The sequence below is a fragment of the Scyliorhinus torazame genome, chromosome 15, assembly GCF_047496885.1.
Source record: "Scyliorhinus torazame isolate Kashiwa2021f chromosome 15, sScyTor2.1, whole genome shotgun sequence".
NCBI lineage: Eukaryota > Metazoa > Chordata > Chondrichthyes > Carcharhiniformes > Scyliorhinidae > Scyliorhinus > Scyliorhinus torazame.
Window position 1 is genome coordinate 188,939,571 of NC_092721.1, and position 22,884 is coordinate 188,962,454.

The following is a 22,884-nucleotide window of genomic DNA, read 5'->3' on the forward strand; positions in this document are numbered from 1 at the left end:
TACAAAACAGGATTCAAACAGCGCAAAACACTGTGACCTAAACTTGGGTTATCAATGGTGCTTTGAAAGAAAACAATAACTTAAAACTGAAATCCTCAGCTGAACCTTTCCCTTTACACTTTGACATCCCCCTAGAAAGTGTTTGCCTACTTATTGGGCTCTTGAGGTTCCTTCACTGCCTGAGACCACACCAAAGTGCCACAGCTCTCAGGAATTCACTTTGTTTCTCCTCAGTGTTCTGTTATCATTGCGGTATGCGTTCTCTTAGCTTCCACTAGCCTGCAGGTAAGCGACCCTCCACCACTCCTTAACACCTCATGATCGTGGACACTCTAGCTCAAGCATCATTGCATCCTTGTTTGTGATTCCACATCAGGAATACCCGTGGTTTCTGATAACCCTTTTGCTACCAGTCCACAGGCACCTTACTCTCTCTCTCTTTTCCCAGGCTGAACTCCTTGTCTCTGTGAGCTAAACACAGAGATAAATCCTGCGCGAAAGGTCAGTTCCTTGTAACCCAATTCCATGGAAAAGAAGCATACCAGGGATGTTCCAAACAGAAATTTAAATCAACTATCTTTAACCTTCAAAACAACTCCTTTGACTCTGTGACAATATGAATAATTGATGCATCTGTAAGGGGGAAATAAATAGTGGTTAAGACTTTTGTATGATTTAAGAATTGGGTTTAACTATTAATAAAATAACAGAAAAGGGGTTACAGATTGGTAAAATACTAACTTATCCTTGTAAACATTAAAGCACAAGTAAGCAGAATGTGCAGCTGCAAGGACTGCGAGCTTCAATAACAATGAACTTTCCGGTATGACGATAGACAAATACCAAGATAAAAGGTGCCTGCAAGGGTAGGTGAAAGTGCTTGTTTATATGCAATTATAGATCGAAATTTTAAACAATGACGGTGCATGTGTTAAAAAAAGGTATCAACATGTACCATTTGTTTTGCAAACAATTGAGTTAGTTCAGTGAGCTTGCTTGTTGACTTATCTCTCTCTGCATATGCCTGAATAAATGAACGTAAACCTGCTCTGATACTCTTGTGAATCATTTGTCTGTAGAAGTTTGTAATAACAGATTGACCAGCGATGACACCTCTAATGGTGTCCAAACCTGGTGGTCCCACCAAGGAAATGCATTGTTTGTCAGCTGCTTTGAGCTTATTCTATGTCTGGGAACTACATAAATAATTGAAATGTTTTATTGAGGTCGACCACTACGTGAAGCTCAGAGATGGGCCAACGTTGTTACCATTTTCTCCCTTTTAATTCTGATCTCGTGAACTAAACACGGGGCCCTTTGAACTGCCACTACTTGAGGTGGTCTCGCAATTTCTAATTCCAAAACATACCGAACAGGGAATTCGGGATGCATTTCTTTTCCCAAAGAGAATGAGGTAACGAAACATTGAATAGTTGCGATGAATGGCAGATGTGCATTTCTCTGGGGGTTAGCTGAGCCTGTGAGTGAGAAAACATTCAAAAGTTTTTGGATATGGTCAGACAAAGGAGAGGTGGAAGGAGGCCCGTGTGGACGATAAGTGCTGACAAGTTGGAATGAATGGAATTGTGTTTTGCACCTCAGAGATATGCAGAGATGACGCACTGGACAGGAAGTTCACTACAATGTTTTTAAAATGTCTGCTTGTTTCATTTTCCCTAACTACACCTTGAGGCTCGACTGACAGCACAGTGAGCATTCAATGGACAACCACAATCAAACACCAAACCACTGAACACAATTAATGGTTGGTTTGTGTGCTGTAAATCCTATGTAATTCTATGCAAAATGTTGTGGCGATAGAGGGGCATTAGCACCTTAACGTTCGATAAAGTTTCAGCTGAGGTACCCAGAAGGGTACCTGATTGAGAGATGATTGCTATATTTGCCACCAAAGCTGAGAGGGAATGGGAAGGGTTTATAACTCAAGGTATTAGCTTCATTTGCAGTCTCACAAGTCAATCCATGGTACAGAGAAGGAAAAGCCTGCATTTACATTCCACCTTTTATGACCTCTGAACATTTCAAAGCACTTCTGCTGGGAGTACTTCTGCAGTTTAGTCACTGATGTAAACGTCAGGAACGTTGCAGACAATTTGTGCACAGCACATACAACAATAATGACCAGTTAATATATTTTAATGATGTTGGCTGAGAGATAAATATTGACTCAGGCGAACCTTCCCAAAAATGCCGTGGGCTTTTTTCATCCCCCCCTAGAGGGCAGGCAAGGCCTCGGTTTCATGTCCCACTCGAAAGACGGCACTCCTGACAGTGCAGCTCCTCTTTAGTACTGCGCTGGAGAGAAAGCTCAGATTTCCTGCTCAGGTTTCTGCAGTGACACTTCATCCCGCAACCTTCTGCTAGCGAGGTACTAGTGTTACTTCTTTGCCATGGAGACCAGTCATTCTCTCTCTCACCAAAGGCAATATTTATCAGTTTGGACGTTGGAACGGTGAAGGTCATACATGGTTGTATTATGTTCCCAGATTGTTGACAACCAGGTCAGCGAATTTCCAGTTGATTATGACACTGGATTCCAATTTTTATTTGATGTTTCTGGGTCCTTCTTGAGACAGTTTACTTTTATTTTCATGCATTCGTTAAGCTAATTGACTTGTATCCTAGTTCTCGCAAGGAAACACTTCAACTTTGCCCAGCATCTCGGCCAACTTGGCCTGGTTGAGAGTGAGTAATCTTCACTTTTGGTAGAAATAGAGAAAAGTAAATCTGTGCAAATACGTTGCAATGTTACGCCATAGGAGAGCTCTTCACCTCCCTCACTCTGAGGGAAAACTCTGGTCCAATCTTTCCATGGCGTACTGTACAACACATTATCCAAGTTTACATACACCTTAACACTTGGTGTCATTAATACTCCAACTGTGACAAGTGTAGGACATTTTGATATATATATATACCGTATTACGGGCGGGATTCTCCGCTCCCGGTACTAAGTGCCCCCTCCGTCGTGAACGCCGTTGCGTTTCACGACGGCGCGAAAAGGGCCCGGGCACGACCTATTTTGACCCCCACAGCGGGCCAGCACGGCGCTGGAGCGGTTCATGCCATTCCAGCGTCCTTACATGGTGCCAAATGGGCGCCGCGCCAACCCGCGCATGCGCAGTGGGGGCTGCGCCATCCTGCGCACGCGTGGGGAAATTCTTACGCATGCCGGCCCCTCACCAACATGGCGCCGGTGTTCTGGGGTCGCTCGCGGAAGGAGGAAGGCCTGGGGGGGGGAGAGCGCCGGCCCACTGATCGGTGGGCCCCGATCGCGGGCCAGACCCCATCGGAGGCCCCCCCGGTGAAGGAGCCCCCGTACGCCCCCAAAATCCGCCCCCCCCCAGCATTCCCGCAGAGTTCCCGCTGGCAGTGACCAGGGGTGGATGGCGCCGGTGGGAACCTGTTGTGTCGTCACGGCCGCTCGGCCCATCCGGGCCGGAGAATCGCCGCTCGCCGTTTGCAGCGATTCTCTGAGTGGCCTGCTGTGAATCGCGCGCCGCTGGTTTCGGGAGGGTGGGAGAATCACGTGCGGGGGTCAGGGCGGTGTGGCGCGATTCGAGCGGCACCCCGGCGATTCTCCCAACCGGCGTGGGAGGGGAAAATCCCGCCTTGTGTGTCTGTTGCAGTAATGCTATTGAAAGAACTTAGGTTAAGGTATCCAGATTATAAGTCTGTTAAAGCTGTGCTTGAGGGCTTAAAAGCTCGGTAGGCTGTGATCACCCTCACCGGAGGGGCTCCGTCTGTTTTTTAGTTTCGCTTTCAGCCCTGCCCTGTGCCTGTTGTTAGTTTCATTTTTAGAGTTCTGGGGCGTCATTCTCCGACCCCCCCCGCCAGGTCGGAGAATCGTCGGGGGCTGCCGTGAATCCTGCCCCCGCCGGTTGCCGAAGTCTCCGGCACCGGAGATTCGGCGGGGGCGGGAATTGCGCCGCACCGGTTGGTGGGCCACCCCGCTCGATTCTCTGGCCCGGATGGGCCGAAGTCCCGCCGATAAATTGCCTGTCCCGCCGGTGTAAATTAAAGCACCTATTTACCGGCGGGACAAGGTGGCGTGGGCGGGCTCCGGGGTCCTGGGGAAATTCCTCCGGCGTCGGCCTAGCACCTCAATGTTGGGGCTCGGCCCCCAAAGATGCGGAGCATTCCGCACCTTTGGGGTGGCGCGATGCCCGTCTGATTGGTGCCGATTTGGGCGCCAGTCAGCGGACATCGCGCCGTTTCGGGAGAATTTCGCCCCTGCTCTGGATCCTGAGGAAAAGATGTGTGTTTCTCAGACTGGCTTCTGAAAGCTTCTCTCCCAAGGACTTTGTGAATAAATCTGTAAAACACTGAGTGTCAACTTTATTAATAAGTGGCATTTGAGCTGTGTGCATGGATTTTGCTGAAGTGACATTTTAGAAGCAGATGGGAAAGTAAGCACAAAGACATTCCTTATTTTTTGTAAGAACTGTTTAACTGTTAATTGAACAGCTGTTTTTTCTTGGATGTCAATGGGGTTAATCCTGTGTTAATAATAACGTTTGTTTTAATATAAAAGATCTGCAGTTGTCAGTGGAATCAGCCCTAGAGCAAAGCATCCTTTGCTCACAGTTTACAAGTTGAAACATTGTTGGGGTCTTGTCTGGGTACCATAACATCAGCATAAATTGACATTAGCAAAAGTTCACAAATAATGCAACACATTAAAATATAGCACCAAACTTTCATCAAAACTTTTATTTTACAATTATTTAATGATGCCTGATAGCACTCAAAGGTTCTGCCTCGTTTATAATGAGCAGCAGGAGAAATCTGTAAACAACACATAAAAATGCAAATACAATAAAATCAGCATTTACAGTAAACAATGGATGAGGCAAGTTACACACTCATTTGTTCAACATGGTAATTCCAGCTAATTCCAAGTAAGGCCATAGAGTGCACGATCAAAGGGCAAATTACATATAGTTGCATTGCACTTCGAACACAGGAGCAGTGTATTGGGCCCCACTGGTCTATTTGCCAGTGTTTAAGCTTCAGACAAGTCTCCTCACGTCCTAATCCCACTAAACCTTGACTTTGTTTGCAGCTTAGATTTCGCACATTCAACGCAAACTTGCAGCATTTGGCCCGCAAATCATACTACCTTCAAGAAGTGTAGGGATTCACAGGATGCCAGGCAAGTCACTTGCCATAATCATCAAAGCCCCAAATTTACCCAAGATTGGACTTCATGATGCGGTATCACATGAAACAGTTGACTCAAGTGGCATGGGTATTGTTAAAGATGAGCTGGGTAAAACATGAGGGAGAAACAAACAGAAGACTATGCCGATACAGTTTAATGAAGAGGCTTGTGTGAAGCATTAAACATGCAACACTTGGACAAGTGACCTGTTTGTGTTTGATAAATTCTACATATTTATAAATCATTCCACACCACCCAAACCCACTCAACTTCCAGTTGCTCAACTGCGCACGATACTTCCAACAGTTTCTTTCAATGGCAAAAATTTAAGAAATAGATTCACGAACAAATTGTGAAATATCCCAAGTGAGAAAACACACTTGGGGACATGAGGGGTTGTGGGGAGAAAGGAGAGTGGTGGGGCAGCGGTGTGTAGGTGAGATAATAGCTGTAATCTAACCAATGTCATGGATAGCAAGGTATGAGAGTATCTGACTTGTGGATACAGCATTGTCACAGAGATTGTTTTGTCTCTCAGTTTTGATTTTGATCACATAATGAATAGATGTTACTTGAGGCCTTTTAGTCCTGTGTGTCCCTCAGAAAGATCCACCCAGGATATGATGGTGCACGGCCTCATCTCCTACTAAACGTGAGTTTCACAATATCTAAGCACTTCCTCGGCCTTTCCAAATAAAATATCACATTCAATATTGTAATAAAAGAAAACACATGTTATAATTTTCACAGTTACCTCATTGCTGTGTTAATGTAAGCCTACTTGTGACACTAATAAAGATTATTATTGTTAATATATCCACGTGAGTCCTCTGACGGCGCACGGTTGGTGAAATCATGCATTAGATAATCTCAACTCACATGTGAAAAATATGTGGTTTCACAAGACTGGCATGGTCGTGTTCTATTTATAACAGTCATGACACATTTACAATTGGAAGTTCCTATCTAACGGCACTATGATGGCCCCTTCGCATTGGACGACCGAAAGGTGGCTCATTAATGACTCAGTTAGGGCATTTAAGGATGGGCAGTGTAAGCCAACATATTATTTACCCTTTTAATGTACAATCACTTTTAACTAGGGAACCATTTTTAAATTTATTTTTTATTAATTAATGTAGACTGATTGTGGTTTAACCCTGCGTGTGGAGCCGGTCTCATGGTGGCAACATGGAACATCGAGATAAAAGAAAGAACCAAACGGACATAGGTAAAGAACTGCACTGAACTGTCGGCTCAAAGCACAAAGCATGGTGGTTAATTTAGTCAAGTGAAAGCTTTTATAGAATCAACAAGTTCTGCAAAAAGAAAAACTGTGGGAGGGCTCGTACCAGGGAAGATAAACAGACTGAGCTTCATGGAGGGGCAGCACATGTGACGCCTTCACCCAGCTCTGGATAGCGATAATGGTGTTGGAGATAACAAGGGGGAGTCATGCTGACTATGGTACCTGAAGCATGACCTTCAAATGGTGCCTAGCCAGGGCGCATCTGAAGAAGGCGTGGAGATGAACAGTGATGTCATTTGAAAAAACAATTAAAATGAACTGCAAGTTTGGCCTTAGATGGCACAAGACCAGAGCAAAAAAGGCATAAAGCACGAGCCAAGGAACCGTTGGGGCTGCAGTGGTTAGAGCTATTTGGTCAATTGCTCAGATGCGCATGGAGGACTTTGTTATCGGACTGACCATTGAGACCGACCCCAGCATACAGGCGAACTGAGCAACGGGTATTGTGTGGGCCAAGTGCTGGAAAATGGGATTGTGTTGTCAGATCTTTGTTGACTGGCAGGGAAAGATGGGCTGAATGACCTCCGTCTATGCTGTAAACAGCTCTCCTCGATGTTCTCCTCACGCTCTTTAGTGGGATGAGACCTTCAGAATCAATGGTACCAAACTAGCGAAGTTAATACCTGCACCAGCCAATAAAAGACGCTGGCAGGGTTTCTCTGGCCTTCCAGCCGCGTGTGTCTCAGCGACAGGGGCCGGCATGCTGCCTACTGGCGGTGGGATTATCTGCTCCTGCTGCTGTCAATGGGAATTCCCACTAAAGCTACCCCATGCCATCGGGAAACCCACGAGTAGGGGACGCGGTACCGGGGAGACCAGAGAATGCCTCTGGCTCCAACAAACGGCCGAAGTTTTCCTGCTAATGACATTAATTTCCTTTTGGTGTTGCGCTAACGTAATTACTTTCCGAACATGTGAGATTATCTTTCACCCAAGTATCCATTCTACGTAAGTGAACCTAGACAGTAAATATTGGCAGATTATTGATCATGGAGCCCAGATCCAATTTTAATCCAATTCACAACATTGTGAGAGGAGCTTTCCAGGAGATACCATCAATCAAAAAACAAAATCCGACCTAATCTTTCCCTCCTTAATCCTCTAAGCTGAAACCAGTTACAGTGCAATAGAGGACTATCCTGATCGAGATGAACTAACTGAATGTAGACCAAGGTGGGGTGCAATCTATAGGTCATCGGGGAGATCTTTTGGGGTTTTTTCCTGAATATTGGATTTGGTCCCTTGATACAACTGGGCATTTTACTACCTCTGAAAGGGGACGGATTTTGTTGTTGAATACTCTCCAGTTGTCCTTTGACTGTACGACCGTCTCCGACCTATTAAACGGTGAAAATGTTTTTGGAATTCTGTTGAAGCAAAAAAGAAAACAAATGGGTTGAGACAACTGTTTAAACAGCTTAGCGACAAGGTCAACTTGTATGCTGTGTAGCACCCTGAGTTGAACTGAAGTCTCAGTATAATGTGAATCAGGAGAGTTATGTTGTTGGGGGCAAAGCATGTGACAAAAACCAAGAGCACAGTCGCAGCTAAATAAACAGCTCTTCTTTTCTTCTCACAGCGCTCCTTGTGAGAGGTTTGGGACAGCTTTAGGATTACCAGAGTGTAACATATGACAGTAATCGTAAATGGGATCAGGAAGAGGAGCACAAATAGGGTGAAGAGGAACAATCCCCAGGTTTCTGTGTTGGGAAGCATGTTTCTTTTAAGAACATCAAAGCAAGTCGTAATGTTGAGCTGCTTAACTTCAAATGTTAAATCACTGTATTCTAAAGGTAATAAAACAATGATTAAAACTGTCCAGATCCCACAACAGACTGTCACAGCATGCCATCTGTTCCACCCTTGCTTGTACCATATTGGGTACGCCACCCCAACATAGCGCTCAACACTGATGCAAGTCATCGTCAAAATCGAGCAATACATGTTGGCGTAAAACAAGGTGGTGAGGAATGTACAGAGGCTCTTGCCAAAAGCCCAGTTATTGTCGTTCAAGTGGTAAGCAATCTGAAAGGGGAGAAAAAAGGACAGCAAGATGTCAGCGATGGTCAGATTAATCATGAAGACAACTAAAGGCGTCTTTGGTCGTGTGTGGAAGCAAAGCAGCCAGAGGGAGATGCCGTTGCCAGGCAGACTGATGAGGATGACTGCTACGTAAATGGTGGGAAGGGTGACTTTGATCACATTGCTGGCCAGCATCTCCAGGGTCTCACTGTCCAACGTCAGGTTTGTTGCGTTGGTTTCCATGTCGATATCACCACGAGTCTCACAGGTCACTTGAGGAATCACAATGGCCTATCTTTGAACTGCAGCGAGTAAATGTTACAGTTAGTTGTACGAACAAACTGAATACAAGTTAATCACACTTAAAACCAATAGTTTCCAGAAAAACCTATCCATCAGAAGATCAAATCTAGTTGCTAAATTATTGACTGCTACTTAGGATTATTCCATGGGAAACCTGTGCGCCGGCATGGGACCGGTATTTCCCGCTGGCATGGGACCGGAATTTCCCACTGGCGTGAACAGCCAGTAAATCCCACCCAACTTGTCTAAATTAATGCAAAGCCTCATAACAGCCTCCTCACCACTTACAGTCCCACTAAGTCGTGGGTCAACAGAATTGGAGATATTGGTTCCTTCTTTGATATCATTGATCAATATTGTGAATAGCTGGGATTCAAGCTCTGATCCCTGCTGGACCCAACTATTCACCGCCTGTAACTCCAAAAAGACCCATTTATACCTACCCTCTGTTTCCTCTCTGCTAACCAAGTCTCAATCCATGCCAACGTATTACCCATTATCCCATATGCTTTAATTTTGCATACTAACGTCTTATGTGGGGCTTTATCAAAAGCTTTCTTTAAATCCAATACACCACATCCTTATCTATTCTACTAATTACATCCTCAAAAAACTCCAGTGGGTTTGTTGAACAAGGTTCCCCTTTTGTAAATCTATGTTGACTTAGTCTAATCCCATTGATATTTTCGAAGTGTCCAATTATCACATCCTTTATAATAGACTCTAGCATTTTCCCTACAACTGATGGTAAGCTAACCAGTCTATAATTCCCTGTTTTCTCCCTCCAACCTACTGGGACAGTTCTAGAATCTGCAGAATTTTGGAAGAAGACAACCAATGTGTCCATTATTTCCATGGGCAGCTCCTTTAGACGTGAGGTTCTGCATCATGGCTAAAGTCTGCCCTACAGAGTGGGGGGTATACTGACTGCATCCACAACAGAGTCAAGTGACAGCAGAAAAGGGAAATACTTAGATTTGCTTTCCTTGGAATATAGCAATGTTGTTCCCTCAGTAGCCATGTTTCCCGTGCTGTTTTATTCCAGTTGGTTAAAGTCTCTTTTGCTTTACTCCCATACTTGTTCAAATCTCAACGCCACTACTCAGTTTTGATGTGGAGATGCCGGCGTTGGATAGCCAAGTTCCGCAAACCTGAGTATAGCCTCAACCGGACCTTAGGTTCACGTCGCATTACATTCACCCCCCACCATCTGGCCTGGACTTGTGAAATCTTACCAACTGACCTGGCTTGAGACACCTCTTTAACCTGCTCCATCTGGACCTGTAAAGACTTAATTACCTGCAAAGTATCGTCTTGCATCTTTGACTTTGTCGAGAAATATGTTTCTGAAACCTACCTGTTCATTCACCTGAAGAAGGAGCAGTGCCTCGAAAGCTAGTGATTTGAAACAAACCTGTTGGACTTTAACCTGGTGCTGTAAGACTTCTTACTAATTGTGGTGAACCACTGTATTAGGTAGGACCTGCACTACAGGTTCGCCGGTAGCTCCTGCCGGCTGGCTCCGGCCACTGAGAACTGTATAAATATGCATGACCTCCAGTGCCCTGCCATTTCGCCAGCTGCAGCAGGAGGCCACGCATCTGACTGTAATAAAGCCACAGTTGCACCCAACTTTAGTCTTTGTGCAATTGATCGTGCATCAATTTATTACAGTCAGATTTTCCACAGAATGGATATCAGAATTAAGCCCGATCGCCTGCAGCTGGATCCGCACTCGCCCGACGTTCGCATGTTTTGAGGCCTACATCAACGCTGCGGACCCTGCGCCAACGGAGGCTCAGAAGATAAACGTCCTGTACTCCAGACTAAGCTCCAGCGTGTTCCCATTGATCCAAGACGCCACGACTTACACAAAAGCAATAAAGAACACTACGCGCAGAAGGCGAACACGCTCTTCGCCAGGCATGTACTCGCCACCCGCTCGCAACTACCTGGTGAGTCCATCGAAGACTTCAGGCGGGCCCTAATTCCACTCTCTGGGACTGTGACTGTCAGGCTGTTACGGCCGCCGAACACGCGAACTTCCTCATGCGTGATGCTTTTGTGACGTGGATTGCGTCGGAGCGCATCCGAGAATGATTACTGGAAGGAGCCACGCTCGAACTGGTGGAGACGTAAACCTTGGCGCTCTCCATGACGGTCACACCCTGTAATGTGCAATCGTACCCATCCCGCCGCGCTGCCCACCCTTCTACCCCTTCCTACCCCTCCTGGACCCCGCCGACGACCTCCTCAGCAGGGGCCCTGACTTCCCAATACGCCTGCGCCGCACGCCGATACGCACACCCCGGGGGTCCCCGCTACTACTTCTGCGGTCAGCAGAAGCACCCCCGCCAAAACTGCCCGGCCCGCACTGCCGTTTGTAAAGCCTGCAGTAAAAAGGGCCACTTTGCGGCTGTGTGCCAGGCCCGCGTAGTCGCTACGATCATGCCCACTATCGCCCCCTCCCCCACGCCAGACGCCCAATGACAGCCGCCATCTTCTCCTCCCGGGGGCAGGTGCGACCAATGGGCGCCGCCACCTTGTCCCCCTTCAGCCGCGTGCGCCATGGGCGCACATGGGCGCTGCCATCTTGTCCCGACCTCGCAATGTGTGCACCATGGGTGCCGCCATCTTGTCCCGACCCCGCAATGTGCGCACCATGGGCGCCGCCATCTTTCCCCCCACAGCGTCTCCAGACATCCCGACATCGGAACCGCACACGCTCGCCACCCGAAGCATCCGAAGGCTACCCGCAGCTTGCTTCGATGACGCCGGACCAATCTCGCCCGCACAACCTGGCCACCGCGTCGACGACGGTGAAAATCAATGGCCACGTGACCTCATGGCTGCTGGACTCCGGGAGCAGCGAAAGATTCGCACACCCAGATACGGTCAGGCGCTGCTCCCTCGCGGTCCACCCTTCCAATCAAAGGATCTCCCTAGCCTCCGGATCCCACTCCATCCCGATCCGGGACTTCTGTACAGTCACCCTCACTGTCCAGGGCGTAGAATTTAGTAACTTCCGCCTCTATGTCCTTCCTAATCTCTGCGCTGCACTCCTGTTGGGCCTGAACTTCCAGTGCAACCTCCAGAGCCTCACCCTCAAATTCAGCGGGCCTTTACCCCCACTTACCGTTTGCGGCCTCGCGACCCTCAAGGTCGATCCCCCCTCCCTTTTTGCCAATCTAACTGCGGATTGCAAGCCCATTGCCATTAGGTACAGCACCCAGGACAAGACCTTCATCAGGTCCGAAGTCCAGCGGCTGCTTAAGGAGGGTATTATCGAGGCCAGCAACAGTCCCTAGAGAGCCCAAGTGGTAGTGGTTAAAACTGGGGAGAAACACAGGATGGTCGTGGACTACAGCCAGACCATCAATCGGTACACGCAGCCCGACGCATACCCCCTCCCACGCATATCTGATATGATCAATCAGATTGCACATACGGGGTCTTCTCAACAATTGACCTGAAATCCGCCTACCACCAGCTCCCCACCTGGAAGTCGGACCGGCCATACACAGCCTTCGAGGTGGACCGTCGTCTCTACCACTTCCTTAGGGTCCCTTTCGGCGTCACAAATGGGGTCTTGGTCTTCCAAAGGGAGATGGACCGAATGGTCGACCAGTACGGTTTGCGGGCCACCTTTCCGTACATAGATAATGTCACCATCTGCGGCCATGACCAGCAGGACCACGATGCCAACCTCGATAAATTCCTCCGCACTGCCACTCTTCTCGACCTAATCTATAACAAAGAGAAGTGTGTGTTCAGCAAGACCCGGTTAGCCTTTCTCGACTACGTAGTCCAAAACGGACTTCTCGGGCCCGACCCCGAGCGCATGCGCCCCCTCATGGAGCTTCCCCTCCCCCACTGCCCCAAGGCTCTCAAACGCTGCCTGGGCTTCTTTTCCTACTATGCCCAGTGGGTCCCAAACTATGCGGACAAGGCCCGCCCACTCATCCAGTCCACCCAATTCCCCCTCGCGGCCGAGACACAACACGTTTTCGCCCACATCAGAGCAGACATCGCCAAGGCCGGGATGCGCGCAGTGGATGAGTCACTGCCTTTCCAAGTAGAAAGCGACGCTTCAGACGTCACCCTTGCCGCCACTCTAAACCAGGCAGGCAGACCCGTGGCATTCTTTTCCCGCACCCTTCATGCCTCTGAAATTCGACACTCATCCGTCGAAAAGGAGGCCCAAGCTATCGTTGAAGCTGTGCGGCATTGGAGGCATTACCTGGCCGGTAAGAGATTCACTCTCCTTTCGGACCAACGGTCGGTAGCCTTCATGTTCAATAACACACAGCGGGGCAAGATCAAAAATGATAAAATCTTGCGGTGGAGAATCGAGCTCTCCACCTATAATTACGAGATTTTGTATCGCCCCGGTAAAGTCAACGAGCCCCCAGACGCCCTCTCCCGAGGTACATGTGCCAGCGCACAAGTAGACCAACTCTGGGCCCTACACGACAGCCTTTCTCACCCGGGGGTCACTCGATTGTACCATCTGGTCAAAGCTCGCAATCTGCCCTACTCTGTCGAGGAAGTTAGGACAGTCACCAGGGACTGCTAGGTCTGTGCGGAGTGCAAGCTGCACTTCTACCGGCCAGACCGTGCGCGCCTGGTGAAGGCTTCCCGCCCCTTTGAACGCCTCAGCGTGGATTTCAAAGTGCCCCTCCCCTCCACCGACCGTAACACGTACATTCTCAGTGTGGTCGATGAGTACTCCAGATTCCCCTTCACCATCCCATGCCCCGATATGACATCTGCCACCATCATCCAGGCCCTCAGCACCATCTTCGCTCTGTTCGGTTTCCCCGCAATCATCCACAGTGACAGGGGATCCTCATTCATGAGCGATGAGCTGCGTCAGTTCCTGCTCAGCAGGGGTATAGCCTCCAGCAGGACGACCTGCTACAACCCCCGGGGAAACGGGCAAGTAGAACGGGAGAATGGGACGGTTTGTAGGGCCGTCATGGGCCCTACGGTCCAGAAACCTCCCAGCCTCTCGCTGGCAGGAGGTCCTCCCTGACGCTCTACACTCCATCCGGTCATTATTGTGCACCGCCACTAATAACACACCCCATGAATGTGTTTTTACCTTCCCCAGCAAGTCCACATCCAGGGTGTCGCTCCCGACTTGGCTCGCAGCTCCAAGACCGGTCCTTCTCCTTAGGCACGTCCGACTCCCCAAGGCGGACTCCCTGGTGGACAGGGTTCACCTGCTCCACACCAACCCTCAATATGGCTACGTTGAGTTCCCTGACGGCCACCAAGATACTGTCTCACCCAGGGACCTGGCACCGTCAGGTTCCACCCCAACACCACCCCCCCCACCCATGCGCCCCCACCCTCCCTCCCACCGTGCCGCCAATATTGACCCCGCCAGACCACCCCCCCACCCTTTTCCGCACAAGAGGACGAAGAGGACTTCGGCATGCTCCCGGAGTTCCCTGATGACTGGCCAGCATGAGCACCGCCACCACCGCCATCGGTGCCACCTCCACCACCGCCAGCACCGACTTCGCCGCTACCGTTACACCGCTCCCAACGAAGCACCAAAGCACCGAACCGGCTGAACCTTTGACCGTCAACATGAACTTTTCCTTTTCTTACCACTGTACATAATTGCACTATTTGTATATAGTTTCACGTCAAACCCGGCGGACTCATTTTTAACAGGGGGTGAATGTGGTGAACCACTGTATTAGAGGATGTAAGGTAGGGCCTGCACTACAGGTTCGCCGGTAGCTCCTGCCGGCTGGCTCTGCCCACTGAGATCTGTATAAATATGCATGACCTCCAGTGCCCTGCCATTTCGCCACCTGCAGCAGGAGGCCACGCATCTGACTGTATTAAAGCCACAGTTGTACCCAACTTTAGTCTTTGTGCAATTGATCATGCATCACTATACCACTCAGTTATGCCAAGGAGCTGGCAAACACATCTCTGCACAGTGGTACACTGATGCATGATCAATGACCACTAAAGCGAGGTTGTAGTCCAACTGAAGGCTTTAATAAGCTAGATGTTTCCCCCAGCAGCTCAGGTACAGAATGAAGACTGCTGGGGCGGCACGGGCTCTTATACCCCGCCTTGCAGGGCGGAGCTACCATACAGCTTGACCAATAGGAAACATACAATCTCTACCAATGGTGTTCCAGCATTACCAGGTACCGTAATACCTCTACACAGACTACCACATTCACCCCCTGTTAAAAAAGAGTCTGGTGGGGGTGGTGGCCTGATATTACAACATGGTAACGTGGTAGAAATTATTGTTATGGAGGTACCGTAATACCTCCGTACAGCGTTTTGTAACTATTTACAATTCTATTTACTATTTACAATTTATGATTCATAATTAAGTATACACTTTAAAATGAAGCAATCAGTCGATCGGGGGCCCTGGTCGTCCTCTGTGATCGTCGAAGCTTCGGTGGTGACTCCAGTGGAGGCTCGGGTGTTTGTGACTCCAGGGGCGTGGACTCGATCTCTGTGGCAGCTTCGACACCTCTAGACGGCGCTGGTGGGGAAAACGGTTGACCTGGGAAGGGAGCGCCTGCGGGGTGCGTCGGTGGGTGGGGGGGCCTAGACGGGGCCGGCGGAAGGACCGATCCTCCTGTAAGGTGCATTGGTGGGTGGGACTGGTAGTTGGGGTGTGCGTGGGGCTCCGGCCGGCGCCAGGTCTCGTAGGCAGACCGTATCTTGTCGACCGTCGGGGTACGCCACGTAGGCGTACTGGGGGTTAGCGTGGAGACGATGGACCCTCTCGACCAACGGGTCCGACTTGTGCGCCCGCACGTGTTTTCGGAGACGGATGGCTCCGGGAGCTGTCAGCCCGGTCGAGAACGAGGTCCCAGAGGAGGACTTCCTGGGGAAGACAAGGAGACGTTCGTGAGGTGTTTGGTTGGTTGTGGTACAAAGCAGTGACCGGATGGCATGGAGGGCATCCGGGAGGACTTCCTGCCAGCGGGAGACTGGGAGATTCCTAGACCGCAGGGCCAGTAGGACGGTCTTCCAGACCGTTCCGTTCTCCCTCTCGACCTGTCCGTTACCCCGGGGGTTGTAACTGGTCGTCCTGCTTGAGGCGATGCCCTTGCTGAGCAGGAATTGATGCAGTCCGTCGCTCATAAAGGAGGACCCCCTATCACTATGTATGTAAGCGGGGAACCCGAACAGTGCAAAGATGCGATGGAGGGCCTTGATGACGGTGTTTGCGGTCATGTCGGGGCAGGGGATGGCGAATGGGAACCGGGAGTACTCGTCAATCATGTTCAGGAAATACGTGTTGCGGTCGGTGGAGGGGAGGGGGCCTTTGAAGTCCATGCTGAGGCGTTCATAGGGACGGGAAGCCTTTATCAGGTGCGCTTTCTCTGGCCAGTAGAAGTGCGGTTTGCGCTCCGCTCAGATTTGGCAGTCCCTGGTGGCTGTCCTGACCTCCTCGATGGAGTAGGGCAGGTTGCGGGTCTTGATAAAGTGGAAAAAGCGAGTGACCCCCGGGTGGCAGAGGTCCTCGTGGAGGGCTCGGAGGTGGTCTACTTGTGCGTTGGCACATGTGCCGCGGGACAGGGCATCAGGAGGCTCATTTAGCTTCCCGGGACGATACAAGATCTCGTAGTTGTAGGTCGAGAGTTCGATCCTGCACCGCAAGATCTTACTGTTTTTTATCTTGCCACGCTGTGCATTATCAAACATGGTCAGTGAGGAGAGTGAAACTCCTGCCGGCCAGGTAATGCCTCCAACGTCGCACAGCTTCTACTATGGCCTGGGCCTCCTTTTCGACTGAGGAGTGGCGGGTTTCGTGGCGGGTTTCGGAAGCATGGAGGGTACGTGAGGAGAAGGCCACGGGTGTGCCCGCTTGGTTGAGGGTGGCCGCCAGAGCTACGTCAGACGCGTCGCTCTCGACCTGGAAGGGGAGGGACTCATCGATGGCGTGCATCGTGGCCTTTGCAATGTCTGCTTTGATGCGGCTGAAGGCCTGGCGGGCCTCTAGCGACAGGGGAAAATCTGTGGATTGGATCAGGGGATGGACCTTGTTCGCATAGTTGGGGACCCACTGGGCATAGTAAGAGAAAAACCCTAGGCTGCGCTTCAGGGCCTTGGAGCAGTGAGGGAGGGGGAAATCCATAAGGGGGCGCATGCGTTCAGGGTCGGGGCCAAAAACTCCATTTCGCACTACGTAGCCGAGGATGGCGAGGCGGTCGGTGCTAAACACACATTTATCCTTGTTGTATGTAAGGTTAAGGATCTTTGCGGTCTGGAGGAATTTTCGGAGGTTAGTGTCATGGTCCTGCTGGTCGTGGCCGCAGATGGTGACATTATCGAGATACGGGAATGTTGCCCGTAAACCGTACCAGTCAACCGTTCGGTCCATCTCGCGCTGGAAGACCGAGACCCCGTTGGTGACACCGAAGGGAACCCTTAAGAAGTGATAGAGCCGCCCATCTGTCTCGAAGGCAGTGTATATGCGGTCACTGGTGCGGATGGGGAGCTGGTGGTAGGCGGACTTAAGATCCACCGTGGAGAAGACCTTATAATGCGCGATCCTGTTTACCAGGTCGGATATGCGGGGGAGAGGGTACGCGTCCAGCTGTGTAAACCTGTTGATGGCCTGACTGTAGTCGATGACCATCCTATGCTTCTCCCCGGTCTTTACCGCCACTACTTGAGCTCTCCAGGGACTGTTGCTAGCTTCAATGACTCCTTCCCTCAGTAGCCTTTGGACCTCTGACCTAATAAAGATCCGGTCCTGGGCACTGTGCCGTCTGCTCCTGGTGGCAACAGGTTTGCAATCCAGGGTGAGGTTCGCAACGGAAGGCGGATCGACCTTGAGGGTCACAAGGCCGCAGACAGTGAGGGGAGGTATAGGGCCACCGAATTCGAAAGTTAGACTTTGGAGATTACACTGGAAGTCTAAACCTAGGAATGTGGCCGCGCAGAGGTGGGGAAGGACGTAGAGCCGGTAATTTTTAAACTCCCTTCCCTGGACTGTGATGTTTGCTACACAAAACCCCTTTATCTCTACTGAGTCGGAACTGGAGGCCAGGGAGGTTTTTTGATTAACGGGGTGGACGAGGAGAGAACAGCGCCTTACCGTGTCGGAGTGTATGAAGCTCTCCGTGCTCCCAGAGTCGATTAACCAGGACGTCTCATGCCCGTTGATTAGTACTGTTGTTGTGGCAGTGGAGAGCGTTCGAGGCCGGGACTGATCCAGGGTCACCGAGGCTAATCTCAGCAGTTGAGTGTTCTCTTCAAGCGGTGTGTGGTCAGCCGAGCTGGGGTCCTGGGAGTCCATCCAAGATGCCGGCTCCCATTGGTCACTCATGGCTGGGGGTGCACAAAATGGTGGCTCCCATCCATCGAACGTGGCGTCCGCGGGACAAGATGGCGGCGCCCGGGGGCCGCACGTGGCCCTGGAGTAGGATGATGGCGGCGCCCTTAGGCCACATGGGGACCGTAGAGAGGTTTGTGTTGGCGGTCCGGATTCACCGCCGGAGACCGCAGCGACCGCACGGGCCTGACATACCACCATGAAGTGGCCCTTTTTACCGCATCCCTTGTCGGTGGATGCGCGGGCTGGGCAGTGCTGTCGGGGGTGCTTGGCCTGCCCGCAAAAGTAGCAGTGGGCCCCCCCAGGGTTGCCAGGCCACCTTGCAGCACAAGCTTGTGGGGGGATTGGGGATATCTCGGGGTCGGCTGCGGAGGGGTTCCACGTTGCCCAGGGGGCTGCCGCGCGGTCGGGAACATAAGCGCGGGCGTTTCTGGAGGCCACATCCAGGGAGCCTGTAAGGGCCCGTGCCTCCTTGAGGCCTAGGGTGACTTTTTCCAACAATTGCTGGCGGATTTGGGAGGACAGCATACCTGCCACGAAAGCGTCCCAGATCAAGAGTTCTGTGTGGTCGCTCACCGAAACTTGCGGGCAGCTGCAGTTTCTCCCCAACATCAGGAGTGCACGGTCGAATTATTCCAGCGATTCCCCAGGGATTTGTCGCCTCGTTGCTAGCAGATGTCGGGCATAGACCTGGTTTACCGGGTGAATATAATGTCCTTTTAGCAGCTCTATTGCTGCTTCAAATTCTTCCTCGTCCTCGATGAGGGTGTAAATTTCCGGGCTCACCCTCGAGTGCAGGACTTGCATTTTCTGTTCTCCTATGGGTGTGTTTTCGGCCGTTCCGAGATATCCTTTAAAACATACCAGCCAGTGCTTGAAGATTGCCGCTGAGTTCGCCGCGTGGGGGCTGAGTTGCAGACACTCAGGCTTGATTCGGAGCTCCATCCTTATAAATCTAGCTTATTAAATTGATGCACGATCAATGACCACTAAAGCGAGGTTGTAGTCCAACTGGTGGCTTTAATAAGCTAGATGTTTCCCCCAGCAGCTCATGTATAGAATGAAGGCTGCTGGGGTGGCACGGGCTCTTATACCCTGCCTTGCAGGGCGGAGCTACCATACAGCTTGACCAATAGGAAACATACAATCTCTACCAATGGTGTTCCAGCATTACCAGGTACTGTAATACTTCTACACACAAAGACTACCACACACTCAAAGACGTATGTAGACACATTCAGAATGGGTTTTAAATCAGGCTGACTTGGCAATATAACACTTTACATCCTGTCTACTGTAATTGATCGTTTCCTTGTACGATAAATGATCTGACATCTAACGGCCCTGGCAGATAAGACATTCATCTCCCTTTCGTCTTCTGATCAGCATTAAGGATCTTGTGTTGGCAGTCAGAGTTTATTATTTCTTTGCAAAGCGCATGGGTCTCATGTACATCACTGCCCTCCCCCCCCCCCCCAAACAACCAATATCCAACAGCTGCAATTTAATTTACTTTGCCACACAAAGGACAAGCGATTTAAGAAAAAAGGGAATCAGGCCTCCGATTAAAAAATAAAATTACAGGGGAGTCGGACTAATGGAAAGATCTTTTCAGAAGCTGCAACAGAAAGGCCAGACTGAGGAGCTTCCTGCTGCTCTGTATGATGCTGTGAATCTATGATAGAGGTGTCTTGGAGAGGGTCTTGCCCAGGACCCTGCACAGGCAATCCAGCCAATCGGAGCACCAGAGGCCGTGGGTAACCGGCCACCCCCGCAGGAGATGTGGGCTCAGACGTCGGTGGAAGTGGGCAGTGGCGAGAGTGCCTCAAGGCACAGCCGCCTACTGACGATTTCTAAAATCAGTAAAGGTAAAAGTGGCCACGGCTGTGAGGTTAGGTCACTGAGCTGACCTGCGACTTTCCGAAATTCCCCATCCTCCCACCTCCAAAGCAAACTCCGTGTGGCTGATGAGATTCAGCCCAGCGTTTCCCACTTGTTAGTGAGCTCAGAGCAAGGGAGCGGACAAAGAAGGTAGCCAGCAACTGATTGGATAAGGAATTTCCTGACGCAGGGAAATGTGGGAGTGGTTACTGTGAGGTCTGTGTAGGTGATGGAGCGAATGCAATTAAGGTTTGTGTGAGAGAAAGGAACGGGATGATACTCGGATAGGGTGGGAAGAGGTCATTAGTGTGGGGGAAAATGCTCATGTGGAGCATGCATATTGGGGCTGAATGGTTTCTGAGCTGCAGACTAACATTTTAAATCTCTGTCAATTATGGCATTAGACTATTGAAAATAGACCTGAAAGCATTTTAATGATAAATACTGAGAGTTCTACTGAAGTATCGGTCTGAGATTGAACATGAGTAGCATTCAGTATGACTGCTCAAACTAGTCAAAATAAAGATTTACTCGAGTATTTATCCTATTACCTGTTGAATATTACTACTGAATCTTATCATAGAATTTACAGTGCAGAAGGAGGCCATTCGGCCCATCGAGTCTGCACCGGCTCTTGGAAAGAGCACCCTACCCAAGGTCAACACCTCTACCCTATCCCCATAACCCAGAAACCCTGCCCAACACTAAGGGCAATTTTGGACACTAGGGGCAATTTATCATGGCCAATCCACCTAACCTGCACATCTTTGGACTATGGGAGGAAACTGGATCACCCGGAGGAAACCCACGCACACACGGGGAGGATGTGCAGACTCCGCACAGACAGTGACCCAAGCCGGAATCGAACCTGGGACCCTGGAGCTGTGAAGCAATTGTGCTATCCACAATGCTACCATCTGCAAGTTCCCCTCCCCATCATACACAACCCTGACTTTGAATTATATCACTATATCAATTACAGTAGACAGGATGTAAAGTGTTATATTGCCAAGTCAGCCTGATTTAAAACCCATTCTGAATGTGGCCACTTTTACCTTTACTGATTTTAGAAATTTCAGCAGCCTCTGAGATGGTGCATGCCAGACCATAATGACTCTCAGAGCATCAGCAAAGGTGCTGGGATGAATGCAACTCAACACCATCCAGGACAAAGCATCCCACTTGAATGGCATCCCATCCACGCTCTTGGACATTCACTCCCTCCACCACCATTGCACTATGTGTGCACCACTGACACGATGCACTGCAGGAACTCACCAGGATTGCTATGACAGCAACACCTAAACCCGTGACCACCGCTTGGAAGGGCAAGGAAGGTAGTCACATTGGATCTGCAAGTTCCCCTCCCCATCATACACAGCCCTGACTTGGAATTATATCATTCATCATTAGGTCAAAATCCTGGAACTCCCTCCAAAACAGCAGTTTGTACATGCAACACCACCACATGGACCACAGCAACTTAACATGGCAGCTCAAAGGGTTTACTCAATTAGTGATGGCTAATAATTGGTCGCCTTGCTAGCAATGCTCAAGAGTGTGATTTAACGGAAATGAGACAGAGTTCCACGTCAGGCGCGCTTAGCTGGGTGTTTCCTGGTGCTTGCAGCACCGAGAATGACCCCGCTATTAAATGGGACTCTGCTTCATTTCTGGGATGGGGTGAGGAGCGCCCCACCGAGGCCACACTTAGTCACATTTCCTGCATTAACGAGCTCCGCTCACCAGTGCAGGAAGAGATCAAGGCACCATTTTTAAATTTCCAAAACTTTTATTTTTCTCTTTGGGTTCAATGAAAAGTTTGAATTACCTCATAGTCTTCTTGGCATCCTCTCATCGACTGAAAAGTTATCTGATGAGACACGTTGTTCAACTTTAAAGAACTTCACTCTGATCTCGCGTTCTAAAATCAATAATAATTATCAATATCATTAATGATTACCACAGGGCAGCATTCCATCTATATTGCACTGAAGTGTCAGCGTAGATCATGTGCTTCAGTCTCAACAGTGTAAACTACCCATGCAGAGGGCAGGATTTTCACGCCCTTCTGTGCATCGTGTCTTCAGGTGGTTCATCATTGCCCTCCAGTGGAACCTTCCCATCCTGCCAATGTCTACGGTGTTTTGCATGGCTTGGCCATCCCACCATCTGGGAACCTGCCACGGTGGGGGTGAGGGGGGGAATGGGTCGCCTTTGGCGGGACTGGAAGATCCCACCCAGTGGGAAGAGACAGGAAATCCCACCCAGAGACTTGTATGACACTTAGAATCATAGAATTTACAGTGCAGAAGTAGACCATTCGGCCCATCGAGTCTGCACCGGCCCTGGGGAAGAGCGCCCTCCTGAAACCCACACCTCCACCCTATCGCCGTTACCCAATCACCCCACCAACCTTTTTGGACACTAAGGCCACTTATCATGGCCAATCCACCTAACCTGCACATCTTTGGACTGTGGGAGGAAACCGGAGCACACGGAGGAAACCCACGCAGACAACGTGCAAACTCTGCACAGACAGTGACCCAAGCCGGGAATCGAACCTGGGACCCTAGAGCTGTGAAGCACCTGTGGTAACCACTGTGCTACCGTGCTGTGCTTGAGAAAAAGGGAAAGAAAAGATGACCTTTTGAATTGTGCATCTCCTCATTGGAAAACAATGGTCCTTCATCACTGATTTTGATTGGATTGGATTGGATTGGATTTGTTTATTGTCACATGTACCGAGGTACAGTGAAAAGTATTTTTCTGCGAGCAGCTCAAACAGATCATTAAGTTCATGGAAGATCATGGTTCATAAGTCCATGGTTGCGATGGTATGCGAAT

The 22,884-nt window shown here is 50.0% G+C and overlaps 1 protein-coding gene across 1 annotated transcript; it reads right to left on the reverse strand.

Annotated features, from left to right (window-relative positions):
• Window positions 1-4,706: 4,706 nt before the first annotated feature.
• Window positions 4,707-21,956, reverse strand: LOC140392076 (P2Y purinoceptor 8-like). Its single transcript, XM_072477311.1, has 3 exons — window positions 21,869-21,956; window positions 7,762-8,818; window positions 4,707-4,809 (listed from the first exon to the last, which is right to left on the reverse strand). The coding sequence occupies exons 2-3, from the start codon at window positions 8,757-8,759 to the stop codon at window positions 4,749-4,751; spliced, it is 1,059 nt and encodes a 352-aa protein (XP_072333412.1). The 5' UTR covers window positions 8,760-8,818; window positions 21,869-21,956; the 3' UTR covers window positions 4,707-4,748.
• Window positions 21,957-22,884: the final 928 nt, after the last annotated feature.

Excerpts from the sequence above, each read along its gene's own strand:
- LOC140392076 (XM_072477311.1), bottom strand. The coding sequence starts at position 8,759 with ATGGAAACCAACGCAACAAACCTGACGTTGGACAGTGAGACCCTGGAG. Across the intron at positions 4,810-7,761 it reads AAATCCGTCCCCTTTCAGAG|ATTTCTCCTGCTGCTCATTA; the intron begins GTAGTAAAATGC and ends TGTTGTTTACAG.